At 46.7% G+C, this 26,824-nt stretch overlaps 1 protein-coding gene across 3 annotated transcripts in view; it reads right to left on the bottom strand.

Annotated features, from left to right (window-relative positions):
• Nucleotides 1-1,769: 1,769 nt before the first annotated feature.
• Nucleotides 1,770-26,824, bottom strand: part of SHROOM3 (shroom family member 3) — a 333,657-nt gene continuing 308,602 nt past the window's right edge. For 2 of the 3 annotated variants that reach the window (XM_055434908.2, XM_055434910.2), the window contains 6 exons: nt 25,231-25,304; nt 20,852-21,658; nt 19,108-19,614; nt 16,918-17,068; nt 6,702-6,974; nt 1,770-2,762 (listed from right to left, as the gene is read on the bottom strand). In XM_055434908.2, the coding sequence (XP_055290883.2) occupies nt 2,394-2,762; nt 6,702-6,974; nt 16,918-17,068; nt 19,108-19,614; nt 20,852-21,658; nt 25,231-25,304 (2,181 nt within the window). In that variant the 3' untranslated portion in view covers nt 1,770-2,393. The remainder of the gene's footprint in view (nt 2,763-6,701; nt 6,975-16,917; nt 17,069-19,107; nt 19,615-20,851; nt 21,659-25,230; nt 25,305-26,824) is intronic. The other variant, XM_088836401.1, reaches the window with a different exon arrangement.

The following is a 26,824-nucleotide window of genomic DNA, read 5'->3' as shown; positions in this document are numbered from 1 at the left end:
GAAGGGATACCATCCTCAGAGTGTCATCACTTTCAGGTGCTTGGGGTGCCTTGAAGCATCACCTGCTGCTCTTCTCTGGGGGTCACTTACTTTGACATGTATCAGTTAGAGAAATGATGAAAAAGATTGAATGTGTACAATGTTCTCAAATGCTTAAAGAGAATTTAGAAGGGTGTAGGGGACTTCCCTGGTGGCTCAATGATAGGGAATCCACCTGCTAGTGGGGGAGACATAGGTTTGATCATTGGTCCAGGAGGATCTCGCATGCCACAGTGCAGCCGGGCCTGTGCTCAACTACTGAGCCTGTGCTCTAGACTCCTAGAGCTACAACTACTGAAGCCCTCATGCCCTGGAACCCACGCTCCACAAGAGAAGCCACAGCTCTGAGAAGCTTGCATGCTGCACCTGGGGAGTGGCCCCGCATTGCTCTAACTAGAGAAAATCCTGTGCCAGCAGTGAAGACCTAGCACAACCAAAAATAATAAATAATGAAATTGGGAATTTAAAAGTTATGGGAATTGGGAACCCCCCGAATCCCCTGGGGAATTTCACTAATAGCTGCTGGAGACACTTGCTGGTTACTTTAACCTGCTTTGACCTCAAGACACCATCAAGTGTCAGCGAGACACACCGATTGGTTAACTACCAGCTGGAGTTGCTCTCAGGCTCCCATGTTGGCCTAAGTCTGATGAAAGGTCAGTAAGAGGCACTCTTTCAAAATGACCACGCAGTGTGGCTGTTGCACGCTGTTCCCGGTTCTACTAATTTCCTGGGAGTCTGGAGCCTTGAGATTTGAGAGAAGCTTTTAAAAACATTCCTGGGAAACCAAGGTACAGTCTTGTAATGCAGTCTGACAGTGTAAAACCCCCGAAGAGTGTAGCAGTGGTTTTGTGATGGTTCACAAGAAATCTGTGGGTGGCCTATTGATTCTAAGTTCATCAAAATACATCTGTATCAGGGACCAAAACTACATTTTTGAAGTGCTTAACCAGAAATTTTTCATTACTTAAACTGTACCAAGATATTCTATGAATTTTACTCTCCCAGTTCTCGAGGACTGGCTGCTATCTTACTTGTAGCCCAGATCAGCACAGGTGGCCCCCAGCTGAGGATTCAACATGAAAGCACAGCTGGGGACGTACCAGCTGCTCCATGCATCAGGCTGTTGCCATCTCCAGCTGCTGATGACACAACTTGGTCACTGGCCCGTCACCCCTGTCCATCATCCAGTCCATCTTAATAGACTTACAGCTTGGGCTGGCGAGTGTCCTCTCAGATGTTGCTATTGAAGCAGAATAGTGCAAAATCAGTCTTCAGAGTTTAAGGAGGGGATTTTTCATAAGTGTGGTTGATGAGTTTGACATTTCAGGAGAAGAAACTTTTGTGAAAAGCATGATTAAGAGAGCCTGCTACTGTATCTCACTAAATAAGCTGGATTTAGCTCAAATCTCATAGCAGGACAGCATGAACTCAGTTTTGAACTGACTTGGGTTCTAGTCTCCTTGCCAACAGGTTGGAGAGTTGTCTTCATCAGTGGAATTTAGCTTTCTCTCTGTCCCCGTGATAATGATAAGCACTAGGAAAGGATGTGATGACCGTGGTGCATAAAGCCTTCCTGGGAAGGAGTGTGGTGTTCTGCTTGTTGCAGGGGTAAAGTGGTGAGCTGGCAGCAGTGGCGGCTGGTACTTCCCCATACTCAATTTAAAACAAGCGCTGAAGCTCAACTCACATGTCAGTTTAAGAAAAAAAGTCTCCACACTCAAGGTGACTGTCTTTGGAATTCTTCATTTCATTAAGGTTCTCACAAAATACAAAGCTCAAACATAACTGTCTACATCCACCACAGAACAGAATCAAGTAAGTGGTTAGCACACAATGATCTTTTTCATTTTTAAAAATATAAATAACAGTGTTCAAGGTTGGACAATTTTCTCCCATGTGTGTGTTTCTCTTTAAGGCGTTATGTCGCAGGCCCTTCACTGATAAGTACGCCTACTTGTCGTCAGGAAGCACTGCCCACAGGCAGGGAAGGCCACTGTGGATGCGGTCCTGAGGGTGACACCCACAGATCCGTGTTGCCTTGGCCTAAAAAACTAAACGATCAATCAGACACCCTCCGATCAGTTCTCACAGTTTCATTAATTTTCTTTCTACTATGAAGTAACAATAGAAAGGGGGTCACCTCCCAGTGGCATTCAAGCTCTAGGGAGATCAATCATGAAGGGCAAGAAGGAGAAGGACAGGCTTTTTCCTGGATGGAATTTTTTCCTTTTATCCAGGAAAAAACCCGCAATAACCCACAGAGCTTAACGGGTGGCTTGTACTGAAACATTTTTCAGATTAAATAGTGTTGAGAGAAGGGGTAGTCTTTTGGATGGGTACTGGAGAAGAGGTTAAAGTGGGGAGGTCACCGCTGGGAAAACACCACTGCCAGTCCAGCCCCCAACAGGAGTCACATCGCCGGCGAGGCCTGGGGGCAGAGCCAGGGCCCCCGCCTTGGGCACGAAGTCCGAGGGAAGGCTCTCCAGCAGGCACTTGACCTGTTCCTGGCCCAGCTTGATCTTGTCGTCCAGCTCTCGCTGCTCGATGAGGAGCGTCGACTTCATTTTCACGAAATGCCGGTAATCCTGGAGCTGCTCCTCGGAGAGGTAATTGGCCAGGATGTCCAGCACCACACGCTCCCTGCGATCCACGTTCTCCTTGAGCTCCCGGGCGTCCTCGTGCTGAGCAGACAGGACCTTCCTCTTCTCGTTGAGTGAGCTCTGCCAGGGCGAGATGAGTGGGTCAGCAGAGGGCCAGTGTCGGGGGGGAAAGAGAGCCACACTGCCTGCAGAGAGGTTTTTTTAATAGGATGGGACAATATCTAAGATGCTATTTCAACCGTCACTCTAAAGTAGGGAGGTGCAAGTGTTTTGAAAATCAGCTTATTCCCCTTATGGTGCTTATGTATGGTCCAGCTTTAATTAGAGAGGCATTACATTCAACTGGTGGGGGTAAGGGCTTTACTTTGGGCTTCTACTCTTAAAAGGACAATCAGGATTCCACTTGTAGGGGATCCTTAAGAGCAGTCAAAGTCCTAATGGCACGAAGTAGGACAGTGATTGCCAGGGCCTGGGGGGAGGGGAGGGTGGAGGACTTGTTTCAATGGGTACAGTTTTGCAAGATGAAAAAAGTTCTGGAGATCTGTTGCCCAGCAATGTAAATACACTTAACACTACTGAACTGTACAGCTAAAAATGGTTAAGACAGCAAATTTTATATGTGGTGGTGATGATGGTTTAGTTGCTAAGTTGTGTCCAACTCTTGTGAGCCCATGGGGAGGGAGCAACCCAGGCTCCTCTATGGAGTCTCCAGGCAGGAATACTGGAGTGGATTACCATTTCCTCCTACAGGGCATCTTCTCAACCCAGGGAGTGAACCCTCATCCCCTGCATTGGCAGGTGGATTCTTTACCACTGAGCCACCAGGGAAACCTATGTACTGTGTGCTCAGTTGACTCAGACTCTTTGCGACCCCATGGACTGAAGCCCACCAGGGTCCCCTGTCCATCGAATTTTCCAGGCAAGAATACTGGAGTGGATTGCCATTTCCTTCTCCAGGAATCCAGGTTGGGATCATCCCAACCCAGGGATTGAACTTGTGTTCTTGTGTCTCTTGCATTGGCAGGTGGATTTTTTTTTTTTTTTTTTAGCACTGAGTCACCTGGGAAGTCCTTTATGTAGTTTACCATAATTAAAAAATTGAAGGGAAAAAAGAGCCAATTATCAAGGAAGTCAAAGTTATGGTTTTTCCAGTAGTCACCTATGGATATGAGCGCTGGACCATAAAAAAGGCTGAGTGCTGAAGAATTGATGCTTTTGAACTGTGGTGTTGGAGAAGACTCTTGAGAGTCCCTTGGACTGCAAGGAGATCAAACCAGTCAATCTTAAAGGAAATGAGTCCTGAATAGTCACTGGAAGGACTGATGCTGAAGCTGAAGCTCTAATACTCTGGTCACCTGATTCAAAGAGCTGACTCATTGGAAAAGACCCTGATGCTGGGAAGGACTGAAGGCAAAAGGAGAAGAAGGCAACAGAGGCTGAGATGGTTAGACAGCATCATCAACTCAACAGACGTGAATTTGAGCAAACAGTGGACAGAGGAGCCTAGCATGCTGCAGTCCTTGGGGTTGCATAAAGTCAGACCTGACTTAGTGACTGAACAACAATGAAAACTAATCCTGATGTATTCTGCAGGTGAGCAAGCACTTATGTGTACTTAAGAGTATAGACAGCATTCAAGTGTTAAGTTGAGCTCAATTCTGGAACAGCTCATCTTCTAAGTACTGCTCCAGTGTTCCCTGTCTCACAGACCTGTGGCATCCAGCCAGGTGACCAAACAGGAAACTTGGAATTGCCTTCTGTTCTGTCCTTTCCCTCATCTAACATGCCCTGGTGATTCAAACTCATGCTGTAACTCACTCCCTGTTCTTTATCCCCAAGACAATAGTCGAAATTAACAGCCTAAACCCATCTTTCCAGAAGTCTCCCCATGGTAACATCCTTCTCCCCACTCCCTAGGCTGATCATGTAAGGAAATGAGTTCAAGGCTCTCCAAGCTAAATTCTAAAGTACTGATCCATAGGTCTTGGTGACGATTTTCTGCACTGGATTCTATCTCTCCAGACCCACTCTCCTCAGCCTGATTCAACGTCTAGTGAAGCTGAGCCCTGCTGGGCGCTGGGTTCGGCCAGTGGCAGCCACGGCAGGAGACTGGGAGGTGGGAGAAAGACGACAGTGAGGCCTGTATTCCTGGCTCTCTCCTTGCCAGGTGGCAGTGGCTGAAACCTCTCTTCCAGAGCTGTGGCTGCAGTTCTGATAAGGGCCCCTTCCTTCTGCTTCTCTGGGTTCAGAGGTGATAATGGCTTCCCCACTGATGCTAGCCCCATGGGGACAGAGCAGCTTCATTATCCCTTCCTGCCTATGTACTAAGTTGTGTCCAACTCTTGGGATGCTACGGACTGTGAGCCTATCAGGCTCCCCTATCCATGGAATTCCCCAAGCAAGGATACTGGAGTGGGTTGCTGTGCCCTCCTCCAGGCGATTTTCCTGACCCAGGGATTTAACCTATGTCTCTATGTCTCCTGCACCGGCAGGCAGGTTCTTTACCACTAGTGCCACCTCGGAAGCCCTTTCTGGTCTCCCTTAAAAACAAGTAAGTCAAGAATCACTCTATGCTCTAGACATACCAACCACATGTAACTCAGTTTCTAAACACACCATGGTCTGCCTGGGCTTCATCCATAACATTCCTTCTAAATGGTGAAGCTTTTCCCATTAGTCCACCTGGCATTAAGAAAGCCCTCTAGACGCCACTTGAGCGGCACCCATGTGAAGTCCCTCCTGACTCCAGCACCACACGAAGAGTGCTCTCGTGGCCCTGAGTTTATCACTGTGCAGCAGCATACTAGACACAATCGCTGCTTCTACACTGGTCCTCCTTGCTGGTGAGTGCCTTCGGGGCCGGGGTGGGGAGGGGGTGTTTTTAGCCAGTGTCGGCCCTAGCACGCGGAGCAGCTGGTATTTGACAGGTTCCTGTTCACTACTTGCTGGATGGAAGGAAGGCAGGAGGGACAACACTTGTGAGGACAGTTAGTTTCTAGGGAAACTGTCTGGAGGGAACAAAGGCCCAGCACATATACACAGAAGGGCACTGGTCCGGGCTCGGGGATGGGGGTCCTGGGTGCTCAGAGTCACCTAAATGCTTACCATCTAGATCTCTTCTAATCTTTCAAAAATCTATTTGCCAAGACATACCTTTCCTTTTAAGGCAGTACACTTGGAGAAATGATTGGGAAATCCCTAATTTCCAGGAGCCAGGAAGCAAAAGAGCTGCCTCTTAACTGGCGAGTGCTGGTCAGTCAGCGTGTATGCGAAGTTACAGCTGTTTATTGTCTGACCTCCTTGGTAAGTAAATCCCATGCGGGCGGGGATCTGACTGCTTTATTCAGAGTATCCCAAGTGCCTACACCAGAAGGCGGCCCATACCAGACACACAGGAAGGATCTGCTGCAGAGATGAGCGGGTGAAGAACGCTCTGCAATGAAGCTCAAGGAGGCGGATAACACCAGGGGACCATAGCAGGACTCCTGGCCTGGCTGCGTCGCTTACTTGCCTCTAGTGAGAACTCTTTGAGGCTGTGTCTACAGCGTCTAAGCCCACAGTGCCTGACCCAGAGGACGCCCTGGGATTTTGTGTCGTGTCACCACCGCTGTCCTTACGTGAGGGGTGCGGTGACAGCAGTGGGTACGTCCTCCCTTGGCGTCCCTGGCCCCTCACCTCAGCTTCCTTGGAGCCTAAGCTCATGTTCCTGGGCCCTCTCCTTGTCCCCAACAGCTTTGTCATTCCTCTCTGTTTTTAATGTCCATCTTCATTATGCCTTTTGCCTTTTTCTGGGACAGAAAGGAAGGAAAGAAACTCTGGCGTCCACATTTTTACTTTCCTAGTAAGTATCTCTGAGGCTGAGGTGTCATGACATGACATCCTGGCGTGGAAGCTGCCTTCCCCTCTGTGCCCTGCTCACCTGTATGCCGGACCCCCCTCCCTGCCCCAGAGAGACGATAGTCTTCTCTAGAAGGACTCCTGTCTCACCGTACTTCTCTGTGTATATGGGACTTGGGGGAGGTAGGCAGGAGACTTGAAGGGAACTGCTAGGCCGCCTACCCTTTCCTCGTTACTGGCGTCTTCACCAAGGCCGCTGAGCACGTTCTCCACACGGGCCAGGCGCCCCGAGAGGGACAGGAGCAGGTTCACCACCTTGTCCAAGTCCCCGATGAACATCTTGTACTTGTCGATCTCGTTGGGCTTGCAGAGCTCACTGATCCAGGCCTCCACCTCCTCCCCCAGGGCGTTATTAAGCTTGATGTCCATCAGCAGGCTCCCCTTGGCTTCCTGGAGGGTCTCGAGCTTGTGGGTGAGGCTTCCGATCAGTTCCACCTGTCATGAGAGAGGAGACACATAGCAAAAGTTAGCCAGCGGAGGGGTCAGAGGTGACAAGATCCACTTCTAGTCGCATCCTCCCTGTCTTTTTTGACGCTCAGCTGAAGGCCTTCCTCTGCTCTGTATGGACTGCCCCCAACCTTAGACCACAGTCTCCTTTCCTTTCTCAGAACCTATTCAGTTCTCACAGCCTACGCACGATCACACGTCACCTTGGAATGTTGTCCAGTCATGTCGTGCTGTGCATAACACTGCCTTCCCAACTGGTTTGTTCACTGCTCACTTTTAAAAGTCTTTTCAAGACATGTTCTCATTTGACCCTCACAACAATACCACAGGCAGGCAGGGTATATATTCTTGTTTAACAAATAGAGCAGCCAAGAGTCAAAGGAACTAAGGATTTGCCTAAGATTACAGAGCTGAGTTGAGTATTAATCATGGATACCACTTGTGGAGCAATTACTATGAGCCAGACATGGTGAGGAATTCTATAGATTATCTCACTGAGCCTTCCCAGCAGTCTTGTAGGAGATACTCCCTCATCTATGCAGTGTACTAGGTGAGGAAATTGGGACAGTGGGGTGTGCTGAGGTTCAATTGGCAAATGGGCATTAACCAGTAAGTCTGTCCTCAGATGTAGGGGTGAGTGGTGAAGAGAAGGGAGGACTCTTCTTCTGAGAGTCTACTGAACTTGGCTCCCTAATTTTCTCAGGCTCCTTCAGTTTAAGTAGGGTTCACAATGTCCTTGAAATGTCCAAGTTCTTGAATTAAAGGTGACAGGTCAGCAGTACTAGAAGGGCAGTCACCAAGGCAGCGGTAAGGCTGGGTCAAAGAAGGCTGAACAGCCACCAGGGTCAGCATCTAGCCCGTTCGGTCTTTCCTCTGAGGACCCTGCCTTTTGTTGTTTCTTAGCTTTAATTTTATTGGAGTATAGTTGATTTCTAATGTTATGTTTCAGGTGTATGGCAAAGTGTTTCAGTTACACATAAACATATTCATTTTTTAGATTCTTTTCTCATATAGGTTTTCACAGAACACTGCGTAGTGTTCCCCAAGCTATACAGTAAATCCTTGTTAGTTACCTACTTTATAGTGGTGTGTACATGTTAACCCCAAGTTCCTGATTTATCCTTTCCCCCCACGTTTCCCCTTTGGTAACCCTAAGTTTGTTTTCGATATCTGTCAGTTTCTGCCCTCATTTCTGTTCTCTTTATTCTGTTTCGTGGCAGTAATTTCTGCCCTTCTGTCTTCCAGCTCACTTATCCATTCTTTTAACAACAGAATACTTGACTCCTTCAAGCATATTTTTCATTCCAGTTGCTGTATTGTTCACCTCTGTTTATCTGTTCTTTAAACCTTCTACTCTTTGTTAAACATCTCTGGTATCCTCTTGATTTGCGCCTCCATTCTCTTTTGGGAGATCTTGGATTACCTTTGCTATCAGTACTCTAAATTCGTTTCCAGACAGGTTGCCTCTCTCTGCTTCATTTTTGTGGGTTTTCATCTTGTTCCTTCATCTGGAATATATTTCTCTGTCATCTCCTTTTGTCTAACTTTGTGTTTGTGGTCTCTACTTCTCAGGCTGCGGGATCATAGCTCCTCTTGCCGCTGTGTTTGCTCCCTGGTGGGTGAGGCTGGTCCTGGGGCTTGGGCAGGCTTTTTGGTGGGAGGGACTGGTGTCTGCCCACTGGTAGATGGAGCTAGGTCCTGTCCCTCTGGTGGGCAGGGCTATATCAAGGGGTGTGTTTAGAGGTGGCTGTGAGCTCAGCCTGTCTGCTGATGGGTGGGGCTGTATTCCTGCGGGTTGTTCGGCCTGAGTGTTCTAGCACTGGTCTGTAGGCTGTTGGGTGGGACCAGGTCGTAACACCAAAATGGCAGACCTCCTAAAGAGCTCACACTGACCAATAATCTCTGGGGCCTCTGCCACCAGTATCCTTGCTCCCCAGTGAACTACAGCTGACCCCTGCTTCTCCAGGAGACCTTCCAGGACTCTTAGGTAGGTCCAGTTCAGGCTGCTACGGTACTACTTCTTTATGGTGTGGCCCAGTGCGCCTGAAACCTTGTGTGTGCCCTCTAAAAGTGGAGTCTCCGTTTCCCCCAGTCCTGTGGAACTCCTGAACTCAAGCCCCACTGGGGGTTCCTCCTCCCGATACCAGACCCTCAGGCTGGAGAGCCTGATGTGGGGCTCAGGACTCTCGCTCTTGCGGGAGAATGTCTGTGATATAATTATTTTCCAGTTTGTGGGTCGCCCACCTGGCAGGTATGGGGTTTAATTATGTTGTGGAAGTGTCCCCTGCTTCTGTCTTACTGAGGCTTCTTCTTTGTCTCTGAATGTAGATCTTTTCTGGTAGATTCTAGTCTTTTTGGTCATTGGTTGCTCAGCAGTTAGTTGTGATTTTGGTGTTTTTGTGAGAGGAGGCGAGCTCAAGTCCTTCTACTCTGCCATCTTTCCCAGAACCGAGGGGCTGCTTTTAGTTTGGGTGCTGGCTGTCTCTTTCCCCAGCATGTGCTGGCCACTGTCCCCGTGATACATGCTGTGCAGATGCAGTGGCCTGTGCACACTCCTGGGATGGTGGGGGCAGTGCTTGGTGCCTGCTCGCAGGTCTCAGGCAGACAGCTGCCGTCTGCACCCTCTTGGGACAGCAGAGGCAGTGCTTGGAGCCTGCTCTGTTTTGTTTTTCAAAGACATCAACGTTAGCAGAAGAATCATAGGTCTGCCTGTATAGGAGCTGACATGAACTCTGGGCTTCATGAGATAAGGATGGACAGAATGAGAAGAAAATGCCTAGAAGCGATGCAGGGAGGCTTCTGCAGGAAGAACTATCTATATTTTGCGTTTTGATTTCTGAAAGCTTCTGGCGGGACGGTGATGTGATCTGTCAGAGCCCAGCCAGATCGGCTAATACCAGCATCACTGAATAGTCACACCAATCACTCCTGACCCAAATGTTGCATTTGGATGGTATTTGAATTTTTCATTTTACCAAGCCCTTAACATGTGGAGATCTGGATTTTAAAATGCAGTTAAAGAGGGATTTGAATAACTGAAGGCAGCAAGGGAAAGTTGGCTGTATTCACTAGCCATTTCTCTGCCAGGTAGATCTTTTCAAAAAAACCTACCTATTTACACCCATGGAATTCAATGGGGAGAGAGGGGAGAGGTGTTTTGATTTTTTAAAAATAACTTACTAGTCTCTCAGGAGCTAATTAATTTGCAAAATCATCGACATTTAACCACTTCTCACCTGGCATAAACTGTTAACTCACCCGCCCGAGCTGCTATTTATAAGGGTTCTCGCTGGAAACAGTTTTAACAGTCCCTCCCTCCCACCTTGCCATCTGCAGGCTGAAATCCTGCTGGGCCCTGTCCACCTCCTCATGGTTCCAGCGCCAACTCGGACACTGGAATAGGAGTCAGGAGATCTGGCTATGACAGAAATTCACTCTCAGGCCCATCTCTCGACTTTTTGTAACTGTTTTTCTCATCCATAGCATGGGCATCCTAAAGCCTGCCTGAAAATAATCATTCTGTTTAGTTACAGAGCTCTTTCTCTATGCCAGGCACCATTTAGGTGTTTTCCTATTTTCAGTTACTACTCACAGCAACCCAGTGAGATGGGTGCTGCTATCCCCCTTTTACTGACTAGGAAAGTGAGGCGGATAGCAGTTATGTCACTTGCCCAAGCTCAGGCGGGCAGAAATGGGCAGCACTGGGCTTAGACCCAGGTCACCCAGCTGCAGGATTCAGGCTCTTTGCTGTTACGTTAAAACAGCTCAGAGGAATGTTGTCACGCTCAGGTAGGATGAAGCAAGCACTTTGAAAAATATAAAAAGTGTCACACATTCAAGTCGTTCCTCTTTTGTGCTATGGTTAAGATTGGGCAGCCCCTTGAAGAACATAAACCAGTCAGTCACTTGGGTAGATGATGCTAGGGGAATATAGCCGACCACTCCCCGCCCCCAACACTGTTTTGCCTTCTGCTCAGGGGACTTGTGCTGACAGGGTTGCCAATAATGTCACTACACACACAGTCAGCCTCGACCACTGGCCTGTCTTCATCTAAACAGAGTAATTCAGGACCCTTAGGGCTTCCCAGGTGGTTCAGTGGTAAAGAATCCATCTGCCCATGTGGGAGACCTGGGTTCAGTCCCTCAGTTGAGAAGATCCCTGGAGGAGGGCATGGCTACCCACTCCAGTATTCCTGCCTGAAGAATCCCATGGACAGAGAAGCCTGGTGCGCTACAGTTCACGGGATAGCAAAGAGTCGGACATGACTGAGCAACTAACATGGCCGCATGGCCAGGGTTTGAGGACAGAGAGAAATTTAGGCTCCTGCTGGTAAAAACTGGGACTAGTTAAAGACATTCCACTCGAGGATCCAAGCAGCAGCACGGGCTGTTCTCTTTAGCTGCGTTTCACTCGAGGGAAGTCGGGGGCAGTTTCTGTCCTGAGGATATCTCCATCCCATGCTGTGCGGCCTGACAAAGCAGAGAGGTCGGGGGGGACCCGCTGCCAAGGCAGATATTCTCGAGCACGTTCTCTGTCAACGGTGGGTCTCGTTTTCTCTCAGGAAGGCTTGTGACCAGAAAGCTGTCACATTTACCTAGTTTGATCTCTTGGTTCCTGGCAACACGAAATCTCTGACATACAAGAAGAAACATGATTAAATTCCTCAAAATTCAACGCAGCTCATCTTCCTCCCTCTCCATGTTTTCCTATCTCTGTTACAACAGTCACCTCAGCCAGGAATTCCGGAGTCAGCCCTCTTTCCTCTCTCCCGCACCCCACGTGTAATCTGCTCCCAGGCTGTCCACTTTTACCTCCTCTTTTGAAAACTAAAATCCATCGGTTTCTCACTGCTGCTGACCCGTATCAGCACGTTCCTGGGCAGCTGTAACCCTTCCAACTACCCTTTCTTCCTACTGTCTGAGTCCACACGCAGCTGCTGGAGAGACTTTCCTGGATGTAAATCTGTCATATCTCTCTCCCCCATGACAAACCCCAGGAGGGGGCTGTTGGTGGGCAGATGTCAGAAGCCCAGTTCAGGCCCCCTCCCCCTTTCTTACAGCTGACACCCTGACCCCCCAGAGGGCTCTGCAAGGTTAACTGGCAGCTCGCTGGGAAGGGGAGCAAGCCTGAAGGATAACCCAGACGGGGGTGTTTCCTGTTTCTCCTCCTTTTTATGTTTTAGCTTTGCTCTGGGAATAGCCTCAACACTGAATTGCAGAGATGGTATGGGAGCAAAAATGCTGAAAGAAGCCCTGCCTTCTGTGGGAGAAAGCTTGTGGCGGAAATCCTGTTCTTCCCCTTCCTTCTCATTTTTTCCTCCCTTTCCCAGCCCCGTTCCCTGAAGTGATGCTCCCTGCACAGCCACATGGCATGAGCACTTAAAACTCCAAGAGAAAACCCTTCTTTCTGTCTAGAGGAACTGGGAAAATGACCCCATGGTCTAAACTGTAAGGGGGTCTCCCCACTATTTCTTTCTCTTATTGAGGCGAGTCCCAGGTACAGCCATGCAGGCTGCTGTGACATAGCGAGAACTTGTCTATTTCTAGCCAGAGGCCCAGGAAAAGTGGTCTCTGGGAGCCAGAGGCTGGAGTGGGATGGGAGGAGACATGGGAATACTGGACAGGAGACAGGAGGAAAGGGAGACCCCCTAACTCTGGGTCTGAACTGCCCAGGTCCTGGCCCACCCAGAAGCTGTATGTGTGGGACAGACCCAAAGCAGCACAGCTGAGGCTTTCAGGACTGAACTGTGACAGAACAACTCACCTGAGCCCCAGCTCAGCCCTGAAAGGTGCCCATGGGGGACAGACACACAGGAGACAGCAGAGGTTCTGAAAACCGAACTGACACTGGCACCAACACCCAGGGCTGGGATGGAACTTGCAGCCTGAACCTCACTAGGCTGACTGTTTGCTAAAACAAAACAATGAATCCACATTCTCCAGAGGATTTTCACAGAACCCAGAGTCTCACAACGTAATACTCAAAATGTTCAAATACCATATTACCTCATATGAAAAGAACCAGTAAAATGTGAGCAGCTCTCAGGGGAAGACCACCAACAGGTGCTAACCCTGAGATAAACAAACGCTGGGACTATCGAAGCCTTTAAAATGACTTTTGTAACTATGCTCCATGGTAGAAGTAAACACTCCTGAAATGATCAGCCAGACACTACAAAACAGTAACTGAATGGAAATTTTACAACTGAAAACTGTAGTATTTGAAATTAAAAAAAAAAAAAAAATCACTGGCAGAATGCAAGAAAGTCAGTGAAGACAGATCAATATAAGTAATCCAATTTGAAGAAACTGACAGAAAACATTAAAAACATGAACAAATAGTTTCAGATTTGCAGGGCCATATCAAAAGGTCTAATATTTGTGTCACTGGAGTCCCGAAAGGAGAAAAGGAAAAGATTAGCACGTTAAAAAAAAAAAAAAAATGAAGACATACTGGCTAATAACATCCTGAATTTAGTGATAGACATAAGTTTATAGAATTAAGAAGCTTAGCAAACCCCAACAGGACAAATGAACAAAATAAGGCCCATGCACATCATAACCAAACTGCTGAAAAATCAAAGAAAGAAAAATTTGAAAGCAGTCAGAAAAAAAACAACACATTCCATATTGAAGGAACAAGGATTCCACGGCTGTGCATTTCTCATCAGAAACGACGGAAGCAAGAAGAAATGGGACATGTTTACAGTGCTGAAAAAAAAGATTAATCAACCCAGAATTCCATATCCAGTAAAAATTCTTTAGAAATGACAGTAGAACATGGACATTCTTAGATGAAGGAAAACTAAAAGAATTTGTCACCAGCAGAAAAATGCTTAAAAACAGAAACACTAAAGGAAGTTTTTCAGGCTGAAAGGAAGACAGACCAGAGGGAAGCTTGGAACTTCAAGAATGAAGCCAGAGCAACAGAGACAGGCAGCTGAGAGTCATCTGGGTCACTAGTGGTCTCCTGGGGAAAGCCAGTTCTAAGGAACAACAGCTTCTTTCTCAAATATTCCACCAAGTCGCTAAGTCAAAGTCTTCTGGCCTTCAGAACAGAGAATCATGGGATCTGGTTAAGCAGATCTTCGTCTAACAGATATGGCAGGGTTTAGCCAAACAGAAGTATTAAACTGTCTTTAGATTTTATGTCTGTCAGAAGTTCACACAGCGAGTGTTTTATATTTTAATTAATGCTTATATAAAGTAATGTTAGTTGCCTAGTCATGTCTGACTCTATGTGACCCCCATGGACTGTAGCCTGCCAGGCTCCTCTGTCCATGGAATTTCCCAAGCAAGAATACTGGAGTGGGTTGCCATTTCCTTCTCCAGGGGATCTTCTAGACCCAGGAATCGAACCCAGGTCTCCTGTATTGCAGGCAGATTCTTTACTGTCTGAGCAATATTATAGTTCATCATCCAGGATATATAAATAAAAAGTATGTTAAAGGAGAATGGATTCGAAATGCTAATTTTAAGTTTTAAAATATTAATAAATCAGGACCATAGTTTCCATTGACAGTGAGTTCCATGCCAAGAAATACATCTTAAGTTATTACTAACTTTAAACATTAGGGAGCACGTTATTGCTTTGCAGAATTTGGTGAAATGCTATACACGGCCTTAAAACAATCTTGACCAAGCTTCATGTTTTAAAACCATCCTTGGAAAAACTTGTTATATATCAGGAAAGTGAGTGACAAGTGAAAGTGAAGTTGTTCAGTCGTGTCTGACTCTTACTTAGCCTACCAGGCTCCTCCATCCATGGGATTTTCCAGGCAAGGGTACTGGAGTGGGTTGTCATTTCCTTCTCCAGAGGATCTTCCCGACCCAGGGATCGAACCTTGGGTTTCCCGCATTGTAGGCAGACGCTTTACCATCTGACACACCAGGGAGAGAAATGCATTTCAACTTCATGCTGAATCTATTATTAAATGCCTTCATCAACATCAATGAAAGCCTACATATTTCCTGTTTCCTGACCAGATATATAAATGCAAGTCACACACACACATTCTATTACACATTAATAAACCTGCAGTTCATTAAAACAATCTCATAAGGTTCTCCACTGCCATATGATAAAATCCAAACTTTAGAATTTCAGACAAAGCCCCATGGAACCTCCATGACCTCCTGCCCCCATGAATCCTCCCCACTTCATCTCCTTCCTGCCATTCATGACCCTTCTTTGTTATCCTCTAAATTTGGTAAATTCTGATTTAATCATGAGACTATTTTACATCCCCAAATATCAAGCCTCCTGAAGTATCTCCCTTCAATACACACTAGTTCCCAGTGCTTTTTCACACCTCTGCCTCTTCTCCCAGGCTATGCCCTTTGTCTTGAACGCCCCCTTCTCTTCCTCTCCTGGCTCACTCTAATTAATTCAGCCTAACATGTGACAAGACGAGCATCAGAGCAGTTTTGTGTAAATAAAGACGGTAATAAAGCACTAAGTAAAAAAAACACAGCCCACACCTGGGACTAAGACTTGCTCGACAAATAGCACCTAATGTCATTTCCTGTGAGGATTAATCCCCTATTCCTTCAGTTCTCAGTCTAAAATTACTTCTTGTCGCATAATCCTTAGAGCGAGAGGGTGATGATAAAGTGATGAAAAAGCAGTGAGAAAAATAAAATTAAGACGGGGAGGAAAAAGCAACACATAATTTGCCACAATGCGACTGTAGGGCAGGGTGTGTCTACACGCAAAAAACAAAACAACTATAAAATATGTGGTTAAAGATGTTACGGCAACTTAGTATTTATAAGGGTGTTTATACAGCCCCCTTTTGGGGATAAAGATAGACAGACTATAGCGAGGTGGTTTCTCCCTCCAATCTCATTGAATGGGGGCCAGGAGACATGCTATGAAGCAGGCGTGGACGCAGGGAGGCCTTGGGCTAGGAGAACCTGTGTTACCACAGCAGCTGGATCGTGTCAGCATGTTAGCCATGCGCTGTGAGTCAGCAGGAGACAGAATGTCACTGACGGAGGTGTTTCTAAAACCCCTAAATCCTCCTGCCCCATTGCTCCTTGCTCCCACGGTCTATATCCTCTGGTCTCATTCCAACACATAAACAAGGGAGCTTAGGACACATACTATGGAATAAATGAAACAGAATCACATGAGAAGGTTTCCTGGAACTGGCACCACTGAGAAGCACTTACATTCCTGGCTCAGCACGAGGTGAGTTTTTTTTAACAAAGAGCCCTTTTCAGCAGACCGGCCTGAGACGTATGAAGAGCTCTAAGCACAGAGGCAGGCAGCTCCTCTGGGGTGGTGGGGAAAGCAGCCGGGCACAGCTGGGCTGAGATCTCCAGGGCGTGTGGGAAGATGCCAGCATCACGGTCATTCTGAAAGTGCTTTACATTTAAAATTTCTGTAGGAGCAGCAAATGCTAACAACTCAATTCCAACACTGTGCTTTCAAGCTTTTTCCCTGTGGTACAAGGGGGGGATCTAAACAGCAACACTTCCTTTTCTCGAAGTATCTTTTGACAATCAGTCTCTCTTTCCTTAAAGTTTCTAGACTTCCTAGTTTTCCTTTTGACCATGAAACACGAAATGAAAATGACACAGACCATTGGCACTGGTTGGTCAGCTGCTGAGAACAGTGTCGGGGGTCCCTGTGTTGAACCAGGAAGCAAGGGACCTGGGTTCAGGTCCCAGCTGTGTGACTTGTAGGAAATCAACCTTAATCCCTCTACCCTTCACTTTTGACATTTGTAAAAAGGACAATGACAGCACAGCTGTGAGGCAACCGCTCCAAGTGCCTTGCACGAGGAGAATCTCTGATGGCTCAGCGAGGTGGGTGATGTCACAGGTCTCCCGCCAGCCCCTACCCGCCGCTGCTGTAAGTCACCAGTAAGCCTGCAAGAACTACCTTTCTGGGGGAGCAGAACAAAGTCCCCCATTCTTTCTTTACCTTCTTTTCGTTGATGTCTGCCTGCTCCTCTTCCTCATTCACCTCTTCTGGCATAGCTTTGATTTTGTTTAGAAGCTCGGCCTTGGGAGCAGACACGCTGTAGTAGGCAGGACAGTTGACCAACATGCCCACCGCTTCCTTGTCGTCACTCCTGGGTCAGAGAGAACAAAAGAGTACAGCCACAGGCAGCTTCATTCCACCACACGTCTGTCCATTTGGAAATGTGAAAAAAAAATTCTGTGTAATATCTTCCCAGGGGTTAGGATGACCTAATAAATACTTATGATTGACTGATCACCGTGTGTGGGGCTCTTGAAGCCAGAGTACCTGGGATGGAAAACCACCAAGGGCAATATTACGATGGGGAGTGGACTGTGGACATTTAACCTTTCTGCATGATTTTCCTCTTGTGATAAATACGAGAATGACACTGACTTCCTGTTTCAGAGAGAGACAGCAGAGAGCCAAGACTTAGTCAAGATGACAGTGTTTTCAAGCTGCTGCACCAACCTCAGGTTTTAGGTCAATTATTTCCTACCCCTTCTCGGTTTCCATAATGTTTCTGATGCCTACTGTAATTGTTGCTTGGATGTTTACCAGTTTTCCTTTTTCATGAACGCATGAGGCTCCAGGTAAGCCTGAAAAACCTGGAGCTTGCTGGTCATCAGTGAACGCATACAAAATGTAAAACCTACTCACTGGTTACACAGCAGGGGGGTTTTCAAGGATGGAGGACAATCTAGAAGTTATGGACCTGATAACTACAGTCTTCGTTTTACTATAATCAAGCTGTCTCTCACACTTCAGGTAAGACTCTCAGTTCAGTTCAGTTGCTCAGTTGTGTCTGACTCTTTGCAACCCCACGGACTGCAGCATGCCAGGCTTCCCTGTCTATCACCAACTCCCAGAGCTTGCTCAAACTCATATGCCATCCAACCATCTCATCATTTGTTGTCCCCGTCTCCTCCCACCTTCAATCTTTCCCAGCATCAGGGTCTTTTCCAGTGAGTCAGTAGGTAAGACCCTACTCACTGAATAAAGGATTCTGTGGGCATAATTAGTTTTCTTGGACATAATCTTGTGACATTATTTAACATCTAAACCATCATTTTACTATGGAATCCAGAACCAGCAGAAGGCTGTTTTCACTAATTTCCCAATTGGTGACGTTATTCCTCTAAAAAATATAGTTACATTAATCCAGTTAGTGGGGGTGGGAAAAAAAAACATGGTAAAAAGGTCTTCTGATACGCCCTGCCTCCCCACATATTCATTGCCTTACAAATGGGCTTCCTGGGTGTCTTATCTGATTACCTGAAGCCCACAGTTGCTATCTGCAGTCTCACATACGACAGGACAATGCTCACTTTAACCAGAAGATGGCGCACGTCACCCTTCTGAAATCCCTCAGGAAGCTCTCCATGCTGCCAAAGCCACCTGAGGATTTTACTTCTAAACTTTTGTTCTCAGATAGTGCCAGGAAATGCTTTTATAAGAATATATGTGTCAACTACTCTGGTCTTCCAATTGTGAGTGGCTGGAAGACAACCACCCATGGTGAACCGACTGGAGCATCCATAAAAACTCATCTGTGAGTCCATGGGGGAACCAGTGGACTGCCCTGCACATTGTGGGTGCTGAAGAAGTGTTTGCTAAACACATGGCCCTGGATAAGTCCCTTCCTGTTAGTCTCTGTAAGAGACTGAAAGAGGACAGGCTGGACAAGGTTACTGTTGAGGGCTTGGATAAGGCGATCAGAGCCCCCGATAACATATCGGACAGCCTGGAAACATCACATAGTTCTTCCCTTTCTCCCCTCCCCCACAACTCAAAACACAGTGTTCCTGTAATTTAGTTAGGATCAGTTGGAAATTTCTAAAATGCAAGCCCAAATTTAGATGAAATGCTCTCTGATTTTATTTGTTGGTGGTCTTGAAGCCACCAACTGTGGAGTTCTAGCCTGTTGATTCATATAGTTTTCATTGAAAACTTGTAAGAAAATAAAAAAACACTCTAAATCTCTCCCATAGTAGCTTCAAGGAAATCAAACATGCAAAGAAATACTGTAGTAACCCAGAAGCAATCAAAAGAAGGAAAAATACAAACTGCTCACGATCCTCTCACTGGATCATCACCCCCACGGAAGCACTTTAATTTGAAGTCTGTTTGGGGACATTGCCAGGGACTTACCTCTTGGTCTCACATCCTGGGAAGCTGACGGTTTTCTGCATGGCCTTCCTCTTTATGCTGTTTTCCTTCAGCAAATTAACATCTCGAGGAAACAAACCTTCCATAAGATCCATAGTTGTCTTCATTCTGGAGTCTGGGTCCAAAATGTCTGCCAGAGATTTGTCTTGGTGGATAATTTCCTTGGCTAGCGTCTCTGTTCTGATGTCTTCTGAGGTCTTCTGAGGACCAGAACTGACATGCTTTTCTAAACCTGGAGTCCCACTGGCTGGCTCGTGAATGAGGCTGCGGGTCTGCATGGGAGGTGGCTGTCCTGGGCTTGGCTGCTTGCTTAGAGAGCCAGCAGGCTGGGGCAGAGCACCTGTGGTGGAGGGCGGGTTGGTCTCCTTGGCCTCGAAACTCTCGCCTGAAGTTTGCAATCTGGAACCCAGCAGCTGTTTATCAACCAGATGGGCTGCACCAGGCATGGACCTTTCCTTGGCAACTGTCACCTTGGCAAGTTTGCTGGAGCTGCCAGGGATATTAAAAAAAAGAGAGGGGTGAGAGAAGAGTCAGCAGAGGGTGAAAGAAGAGAGAGAGAGACTGGCATGGGGCTGCAGCTTCCCACACGTCTGGAGACTCTGGGGTTGTTATCTCCACAAACGGCAGCGTTCAAAAGGGTCACAGAGAGGCTTTTAAGGGGGAAGTGTGACTTTTTAAGGGGGATGGACGAACAGGAGTTCAGTTTTGCTGAATGTTGCTTTCAGATTCTAGAGCTTTATGAAACAGTGAACAGAAGATAATCACGGTGTTTAGAGGAAGTTACCACAAAGGTGCTGATGTATTTTCAGTGTTGTCTTAGGGAGTTATGTATTGGGAAATGCTCCTTCCCCATTCTTGTGACTTCCAAAAAGAGGTCTTCCCTAAACATTACTGACCTTCAGCCTTCCTCTTCATTCCCTCCTATGGATACAGAGTGACTCTGCTAAGAGACGCTGCCCACAGCCCATTCCTAGTCCAGCCCCTTTTTTTAGAGTAAGGCTGCCTCTAGCTCGCTCTGGCATGCTCACGTGTGCTCGGTGTGTGTGTGTGTCTAGCACAGCCTGTGACTAGGTGGGCAACCCTTTTTGAGGTTCAGTGTCAGGAGACTCACTTATACTGAGACAGAAGCCATATTCTCCAGGATCAGCTTTCTCAGTAATAAGAGTGATTATTTTTGTCTACTGTATGCCCTTTCGTCTTATTTCTTAACTGATTCAGAACTCTGGGCAGGGAAGAGGATGCTGTTTATTTGGACTCTCTGAACCTGCCATGCCCACAGAAGTAAACCTGGCCTCTTGGGTTCTGGTTTCCATTTCCACTAGTCTCACTCCTCAGCACCCAAGGACTGCTAGCATAATGACTTGTTGCTGTGTTTAGTTGTGTCTGACTTTGCAACCCTGTAGACTGTAGCCCACCAGGCTCCTCTGTCCATGGAATTTTTCAGGCAAGAATACTGGAGTGGGTTGCCGTTTCCTCCTCCAGGGGATCTTCCCCATCCAGGGATGGAACCCGCATCTCCTGAACTGCAGGTGGATTCTTCACTGCAGAGCCATTGCAGAAATCCTGCATAAGGATTACCAAGGTCATCAGATGAAACAGTTCTGTCATCTTGTAAAACTGACATGACTCTCCAAGGGCCAGCAGAGGCAGCTCAGGGCAGCCTGGAGCATGTAAATCTTACCAGGGTGGCAGACCCTTCTCCACTGGCAGAGGGCTGTGATCTCACCTGGCACGGGGCTCCAGGTAGCCCTCCTCCCACTGGGCCGGGCACACAGCTTCAGGGGGAGGCGGAGGGAAGTGGTCCAGGCCCTGGGCCAGGGATGCCTGGCTGGTTGCTGGTGGCGGGGGTGGCGGCAGTGGAGGCAGCAGCAGCTCATCGCAGCAGGGGCTGGAAGTGGTGGTGGGGCGTGGGTCCCTCACAAACACCTCATCTTCCTCGCAGTCCTCGCGAGGTGGCGGGGAAGCCAGCAAGGCCGACTCGGAGATCCGGAGGGAAATTCTGCCTGGAATGCCTGGGGCCCCGAGAGGCGTATCCGGGTCAGAAGTGCTGCTCAAGCTGGGGGCATCCTGTGGCTTGGGGTAGTGCTTCGGGGGGTCCTCGGGGAGGCTCTCCTCTCTGGGTGTGTAGGCCCACTTCATCCAGGGTGGGGAGGCCCGCATCCCTGCGCGCTCTTCCATCCCACGCTCAGGGCTGGGAGGCTGGGCCAGGCTGTGGCCGCTGCCGCTTCTGGGGGTCCCAACTGGTGTGGAGGGCTGGGCTGCGGCCTGTGAGCAATAGCTCAAAGGGCCAGGGGCAGGTAGGACCGAGCTCAGGGGTGCAGCCCTGGCGTCTGGAAGATGCCCGTGAGCTCCCGAGGACAGTGGTGGAGGGCAAGGCATTCTGCTGGCCTGTCTTGGAGGGTCCAGCAGCTCCGGACCACCGCTGGGCAGAGAGGCACCACCACTACCTGCTTTGCAGCCCGAATCCCCCCAGTGAGGGCTGGGATGGTGTCTGAGAGCTGGCATCTCTTCACGGCTGGAACAGCTGAATGTCCTGGAGCGGGATACAGACATGTGGGTTAGCACTGATGAGAAGGGGCAAACGCTGAGCCCAAGGTGCATTCCACAGATGGGAAAAGCCTCTGATGGGGAGAAGGACCCTGGAGAAACTGCACACTGCCTCCCCCTGGCTGCTCCAAGAACCAAATTTAAATGTAACAGCGGGACATAAACTCCTGCAGGAAAATGTCACAGGCCAAGCCTGGGGTCACAGGGCATTTCTCTTTTATTAATTCTCTCTCATCCCCCTTCCTCTATGGAAGGCAGCATTTGAGGACAGGTTGCAGGACATTTCTTCGGCTCCTTTTAGACCAAGTTTGGGAACCAGCTCCTTACTTCTGGGGGAAAGCATGAGCCCTCATTCTCTTGCCAGTGAGCCCCCACAGGGGTGGTCTGTTTGGAAAGTATTTGCATGGGCTGCTGAATCTGCAGGTTTTATTTACAACTTTCTCTTGGATTCCCAGTGTTTTCATTTCTCCAAATGGAAAGAAAGAAAGAAAAGAAGTGTCTCACCCAAGGAGCTAATAAGCAGTTACCTCTGGAGAAAGAGACTGACAATAATGAGCAAACAGAGTGCACGGTGGTTATAATAGCTATCCTCTAGGCTCCAAGGAAAAACCCAACAATTTCCAGTACTTTTGTTATTGTGTTTGAAAGGAAAAAAAGGAGAACAAAACAAAAGAAAACACGTCTGCAGCACTGCCTGCCTGCCATGTAAGAGTTAATGTGAGGATTAAAAGGTCTCCAGCAAACATCCATAGTTCGCGAATCCCACATCTGTGGCTCCCTGCCTAGTGAGCAAGTGTATCTGGAGAGCAGATGGCACTCTTCATTTCACAGACCCGCGTCCTGAGGGGGCTGTGGCTCGGTCCCCAGTCAGTCAGCACAGTCCTGGCCACAAAATCATCTGAGGCCAGATGAGAGTAAAGCAGCATAAAGAAGGAAAAGACCACAAAGAACCCAAGTAGCTCTTCTGCCGTTATTTTCTCTTTAATATAAAATGTATAGTAAGGTACCCATCTTCTGCTCAGACGCAAACCCTTCCTCCCACCACAGATCTTTTCATTTATAGGCAGTTTCTTTATCAGGAACCTCTCAATATCCAAGAATGGCTATTCTGTTCTTCTCGGCGGGTTCCCAAACGGGTCCACCAGAAACTCAGGGGTGGGAGATTTGCTGAGGGTGCTTTCTACTCCCATGTCTTATTCATTTTGAGACCCATGGATCCTGGCACAAAGTACCTTCTCAATAAATGTCTGTTGAACAAACAATGTCTGTCTTGCCCACTGCTATTTAGATCGCAGGCCGTGAAATATTTTTGAACTTAGCATCCTCTAACAGGACATGGAATAACTGCAATCTGATGTTTTAAGGACTAATTCATGTTGTAATTTCATATTGCTTTTTAAAAAAGGGGAGACGTCACTAAAACACACAATAATGTGTATCTTTTAAAGATCCAGCCAAAATAAACCTTGATATAATGTTTTTAGTTTTATGCTTAATTTTCTTAGTTTATAGAAACTACACTTAAACTGTATATTTTTGAAGACAGTAGTTTAGTTAAACACTTAGTTTGATTGAGAATACTTCTTTCTGGTGATTGCTTTCCAAGAATAAAGACTAGTGTCAAAGATTTTGCTTCAGTCTCTTTTATAATCAAGTGTGAGACAAGCATCTACTGATACATGTATTCAGGAATCATAGTATTTGTGAACGAAATTTGATTAGTCTCATTTTCTTCCTCATAGCATTTTTTAAAATATGGTTAAAAAAATCCTATAACATAAAATTCACTACTTTAAATTCATTTTAAAATGTTCAGTTAACTATAGCCATATTGTTGCAAAACAGACCTCCAGAACATTTTCACCTTGCGAATCTGAAGTTAGGTAACTAGTAAGCAACAACTCTTTTCCCCACTCCCCCAGCCCTTGTAACTGCCACCCTGCTTTTCTACAAATGAGACTACTTTAGATACCTCACACAAACGGAACCATGAAGTACTTCTGATTGGCTTATTTCCCTTAGCATGTCCTCGAGGCTCATCCACGCTGCGGTCTGAGGTGGCACTTCCTTCCTTTTAAAGGCTGAACAATATCCCGGTGGATGCACACCCCTCATTGTGTTTATCCACTCAACCACCCGTGGACGGCTGAGTTGCTTCCACCTCTCTGCTATCGTGAATAGTGTTGCTGCGAACACGGGTATAAAAATCTTCCTTCAACACACTGCTTTCAGTTCTTTGGATTTATACTCAGAGGTAGGGTTGCTTGGTCACGATAGACGTTTAATCTTTTGAGGACCCTCCATACTGTCTCCTACAGCAGTTACACCAACAGTGCACAGGGGTTCCAATCTCCCCGCCTCTTCACCAACACTTGTTCTTTTATGTTTTCTTTGACTGTAGCCATCCTAATGAGTGGTGCTTCTGACTTGCATTTCTCTGTGGATTAGTGATGTGCAGTATCTTTTCATGTGCCTGTTGGCTATTTGGAGGAGTGTCTCTTCAAGTCCTTTGTGTAATCGAGCAATTTGATTTTTTGTGGTTGACTTCAGTTTCACCTTAGACTTTAGAACAGTCCTCTTTTGGCAGAGCTCTAGTTCCAGTTAACCTTCTTTTCTAGCTTTGAATTAATGCACCCAAACTAACTAAGGTAAGGGCACCCAAACGCCCTTAGCTTCACCTTGACTCCTTGCTTCACTTTGGGAAGAGCTACAGGAGCAAGAGCAACTATACAAGGCTGCCCTTGGCAGGGAAGAAGGTAACTTAATACACTACTTCCTGACCATGCTGGCAGTTACGAGGCTGAATTATTGAGAAGATGAATACAGAAAAAGAGAGAAACAATGACCGAAACATAATAAATATTAAAGAACTGGCCTAAAAAAAACCATGAGAGATAAAATATATTACCATCAGTAATAACAGATTACAGCAGATAGTCCTACAATGCTGCATGAAAACTACATACAGACATGTGGTTCAGAGGAAACTCTCCTTGGCAATTCCTACTCATTAAGCTCCAAGTGAATAGTTCAAAGATCCTACTTCTAAAAATTATCCATTATAAAATATCCTTATCCATTTCTCTAAGGAGAAATGATTTCGAAGAAAATTAAAAAAAAAAAAGAAAAGACTTTCTTGCTGTCTTCTAAGTGCCTACAATGATTTGTCTTGTTCATGAATGCTCATGCTTCCCCTAGCGCTTTATTCAGAGACCTGATCCTGTGGGTCACAGCCAGAAGAGATCGGCCACACCAGAGAGGACCCACTTGAGAAAGTCAGAGTATATGCTGGAGAAGAGCACAACCATCAACCATTCTGATGTAAACATACGAGAAGTCAATCACTGCCTCAACAGCACATGTTCAAAACCTATTCTGAACAGTATCATTCTTAGACAAAGTCATTTGTAGATTAAAAGTTTCCCATAGCCTAGACAAACTGAAAAGGTGGCACAAGACACCATGAGACATATCTTAATTCAATTTCTAGTAGAGATGAACAGAAGCATTTAACTCCAGGAGCATTCATAGGCAAAGAGCATAACTATAGACACATACCTGGAACCTGGGCCAGTCGAATAACACGGATCCTTCATGAGACCAAAGCCATTGTTTTCCCCCAAAAGCACATCCTTAAAACAGAAAGAGGCACAGCGTTAGTACCTACAAACGGTGTTTAAATTTACTAAGCGGGTGGAGGTGTAAAGGAGATGGAACATTTATTGGTGGTCCACTCTTTATTGTCAGGCTCATGGCGGCATTGTTACATACTAACCCATTTTATCCTCAAAGCCTCAGGAAGTTCTGTTAATCCCACTGCACTGATGAGGACACAGGCCCAAGAGGTTAACTTTTCCAAGGTCACAAGTGGTAGAACCTCAGTCTATCTCACTGGGTACCTCTCTTAACCAAGACATTTTCTAAACAAGAGAAGTCTGATAACAATTACCTTCAGAGTTCAGAAACAACTGCTATACTTGGAAGTATAAAGATGAAAATTAATTCAAAGGGCAAAGCTTTCAAAATAGCAACAGGGAGATGACAAGAAAAGGAGAGTTTATTAAATTTAGTAAAATCCCAAAAATCAGATAGGAATCTGACTTGTAATCAGGTTGATATACATTCTTTCTCAGAAAAACATCTCATCCACATGTCATATGAGTAACTCTGGGGACACTTCAAGGGTAGTCATTATTTGTTTCTGTTTTTAATACGGGTATATACTGGTTTTTGGTGGGTTATAAGTCAGCTTTTGATAGTGTAAAATCAGTTCATATGTACAGGTTCCTGATGAAGACAATGATGCTGCTCTTGATAAAACTCAATTATTTATGATAACAGGAATCAGGTAGAAAACAAGAAAATTAAATCCACAGGTAATCCATAAACTTAATTTTAGCATTTCCCCGTTTATTCTGTCCAAAGGGCTAATTGCTTTTCATCCCCTTTCTCTCTTTTTCTTTCCTGCTCCTTCCCCCCAATCAGTGGTAGAGGTACTAATAAGCCAGAAGAGCCAGAGGTGGGTGGGAACAGGCCCAAAGAAGAAACAAGCCTGAATATTATTAATAACCACAGCTTCCCCTTACTGGGCATTTACTATGTGCTGGACGCTCTGTCAAGTTCCTTATGATCCTCAAGTGACGTGCCTGGAGTCATGTCAGGCACCTGACATTTCTTCTGCAATTTAATCTATAACAATGGGGAGCGGGGCAGAAACTGCAGCTCAGAGAGGGTGAGTACAGCACCCACATTAAGTAAGGAGCTGGGATTCAAACCATGATTTCCTCAAAGCCTAAGGGTGATCTTTTGATACTGATTGATTCTAAAGGAGCTCAATCCTGGGTGTTCATTGGAAGGACTGATGCTAAAGCTGAAACTCCAATACTTTGGCCACCTCATGCGACGAGTTGATTCACTGGAAAAGAGTCTGATGCTGGGAGGGATTGGGGGTGGGAGGAGAAGGGGACGACAGAGAATGAGATGGCTGGATGGCATCACCGACTCGATGGACATGAGTTTAAGTGAACTCCGGGAGTTGATGATGGACAGGGAGGCCTGGCGTGCTGTGGTTCATGGGGTCGCAAAGAGTCAGACACAACTGAGCAACTGAACTGAACTGAACTGAAGGGTGATCTTTAGAATCTTAAGTTGA

This window comes from Moschus berezovskii, chromosome 5 (assembly GCF_049115385.1).
Source record: "Moschus berezovskii isolate FMDL1 chromosome 5, NW_MosBer_1.0, whole genome shotgun sequence".
Lineage (NCBI taxonomy): Eukaryota > Metazoa > Chordata > Mammalia > Artiodactyla > Moschidae > Moschus > Moschus berezovskii.
The sequence above is the reverse complement of the archived record's forward strand: the minus strand, read 5'-3'. Positions and strand labels throughout refer to the sequence as shown.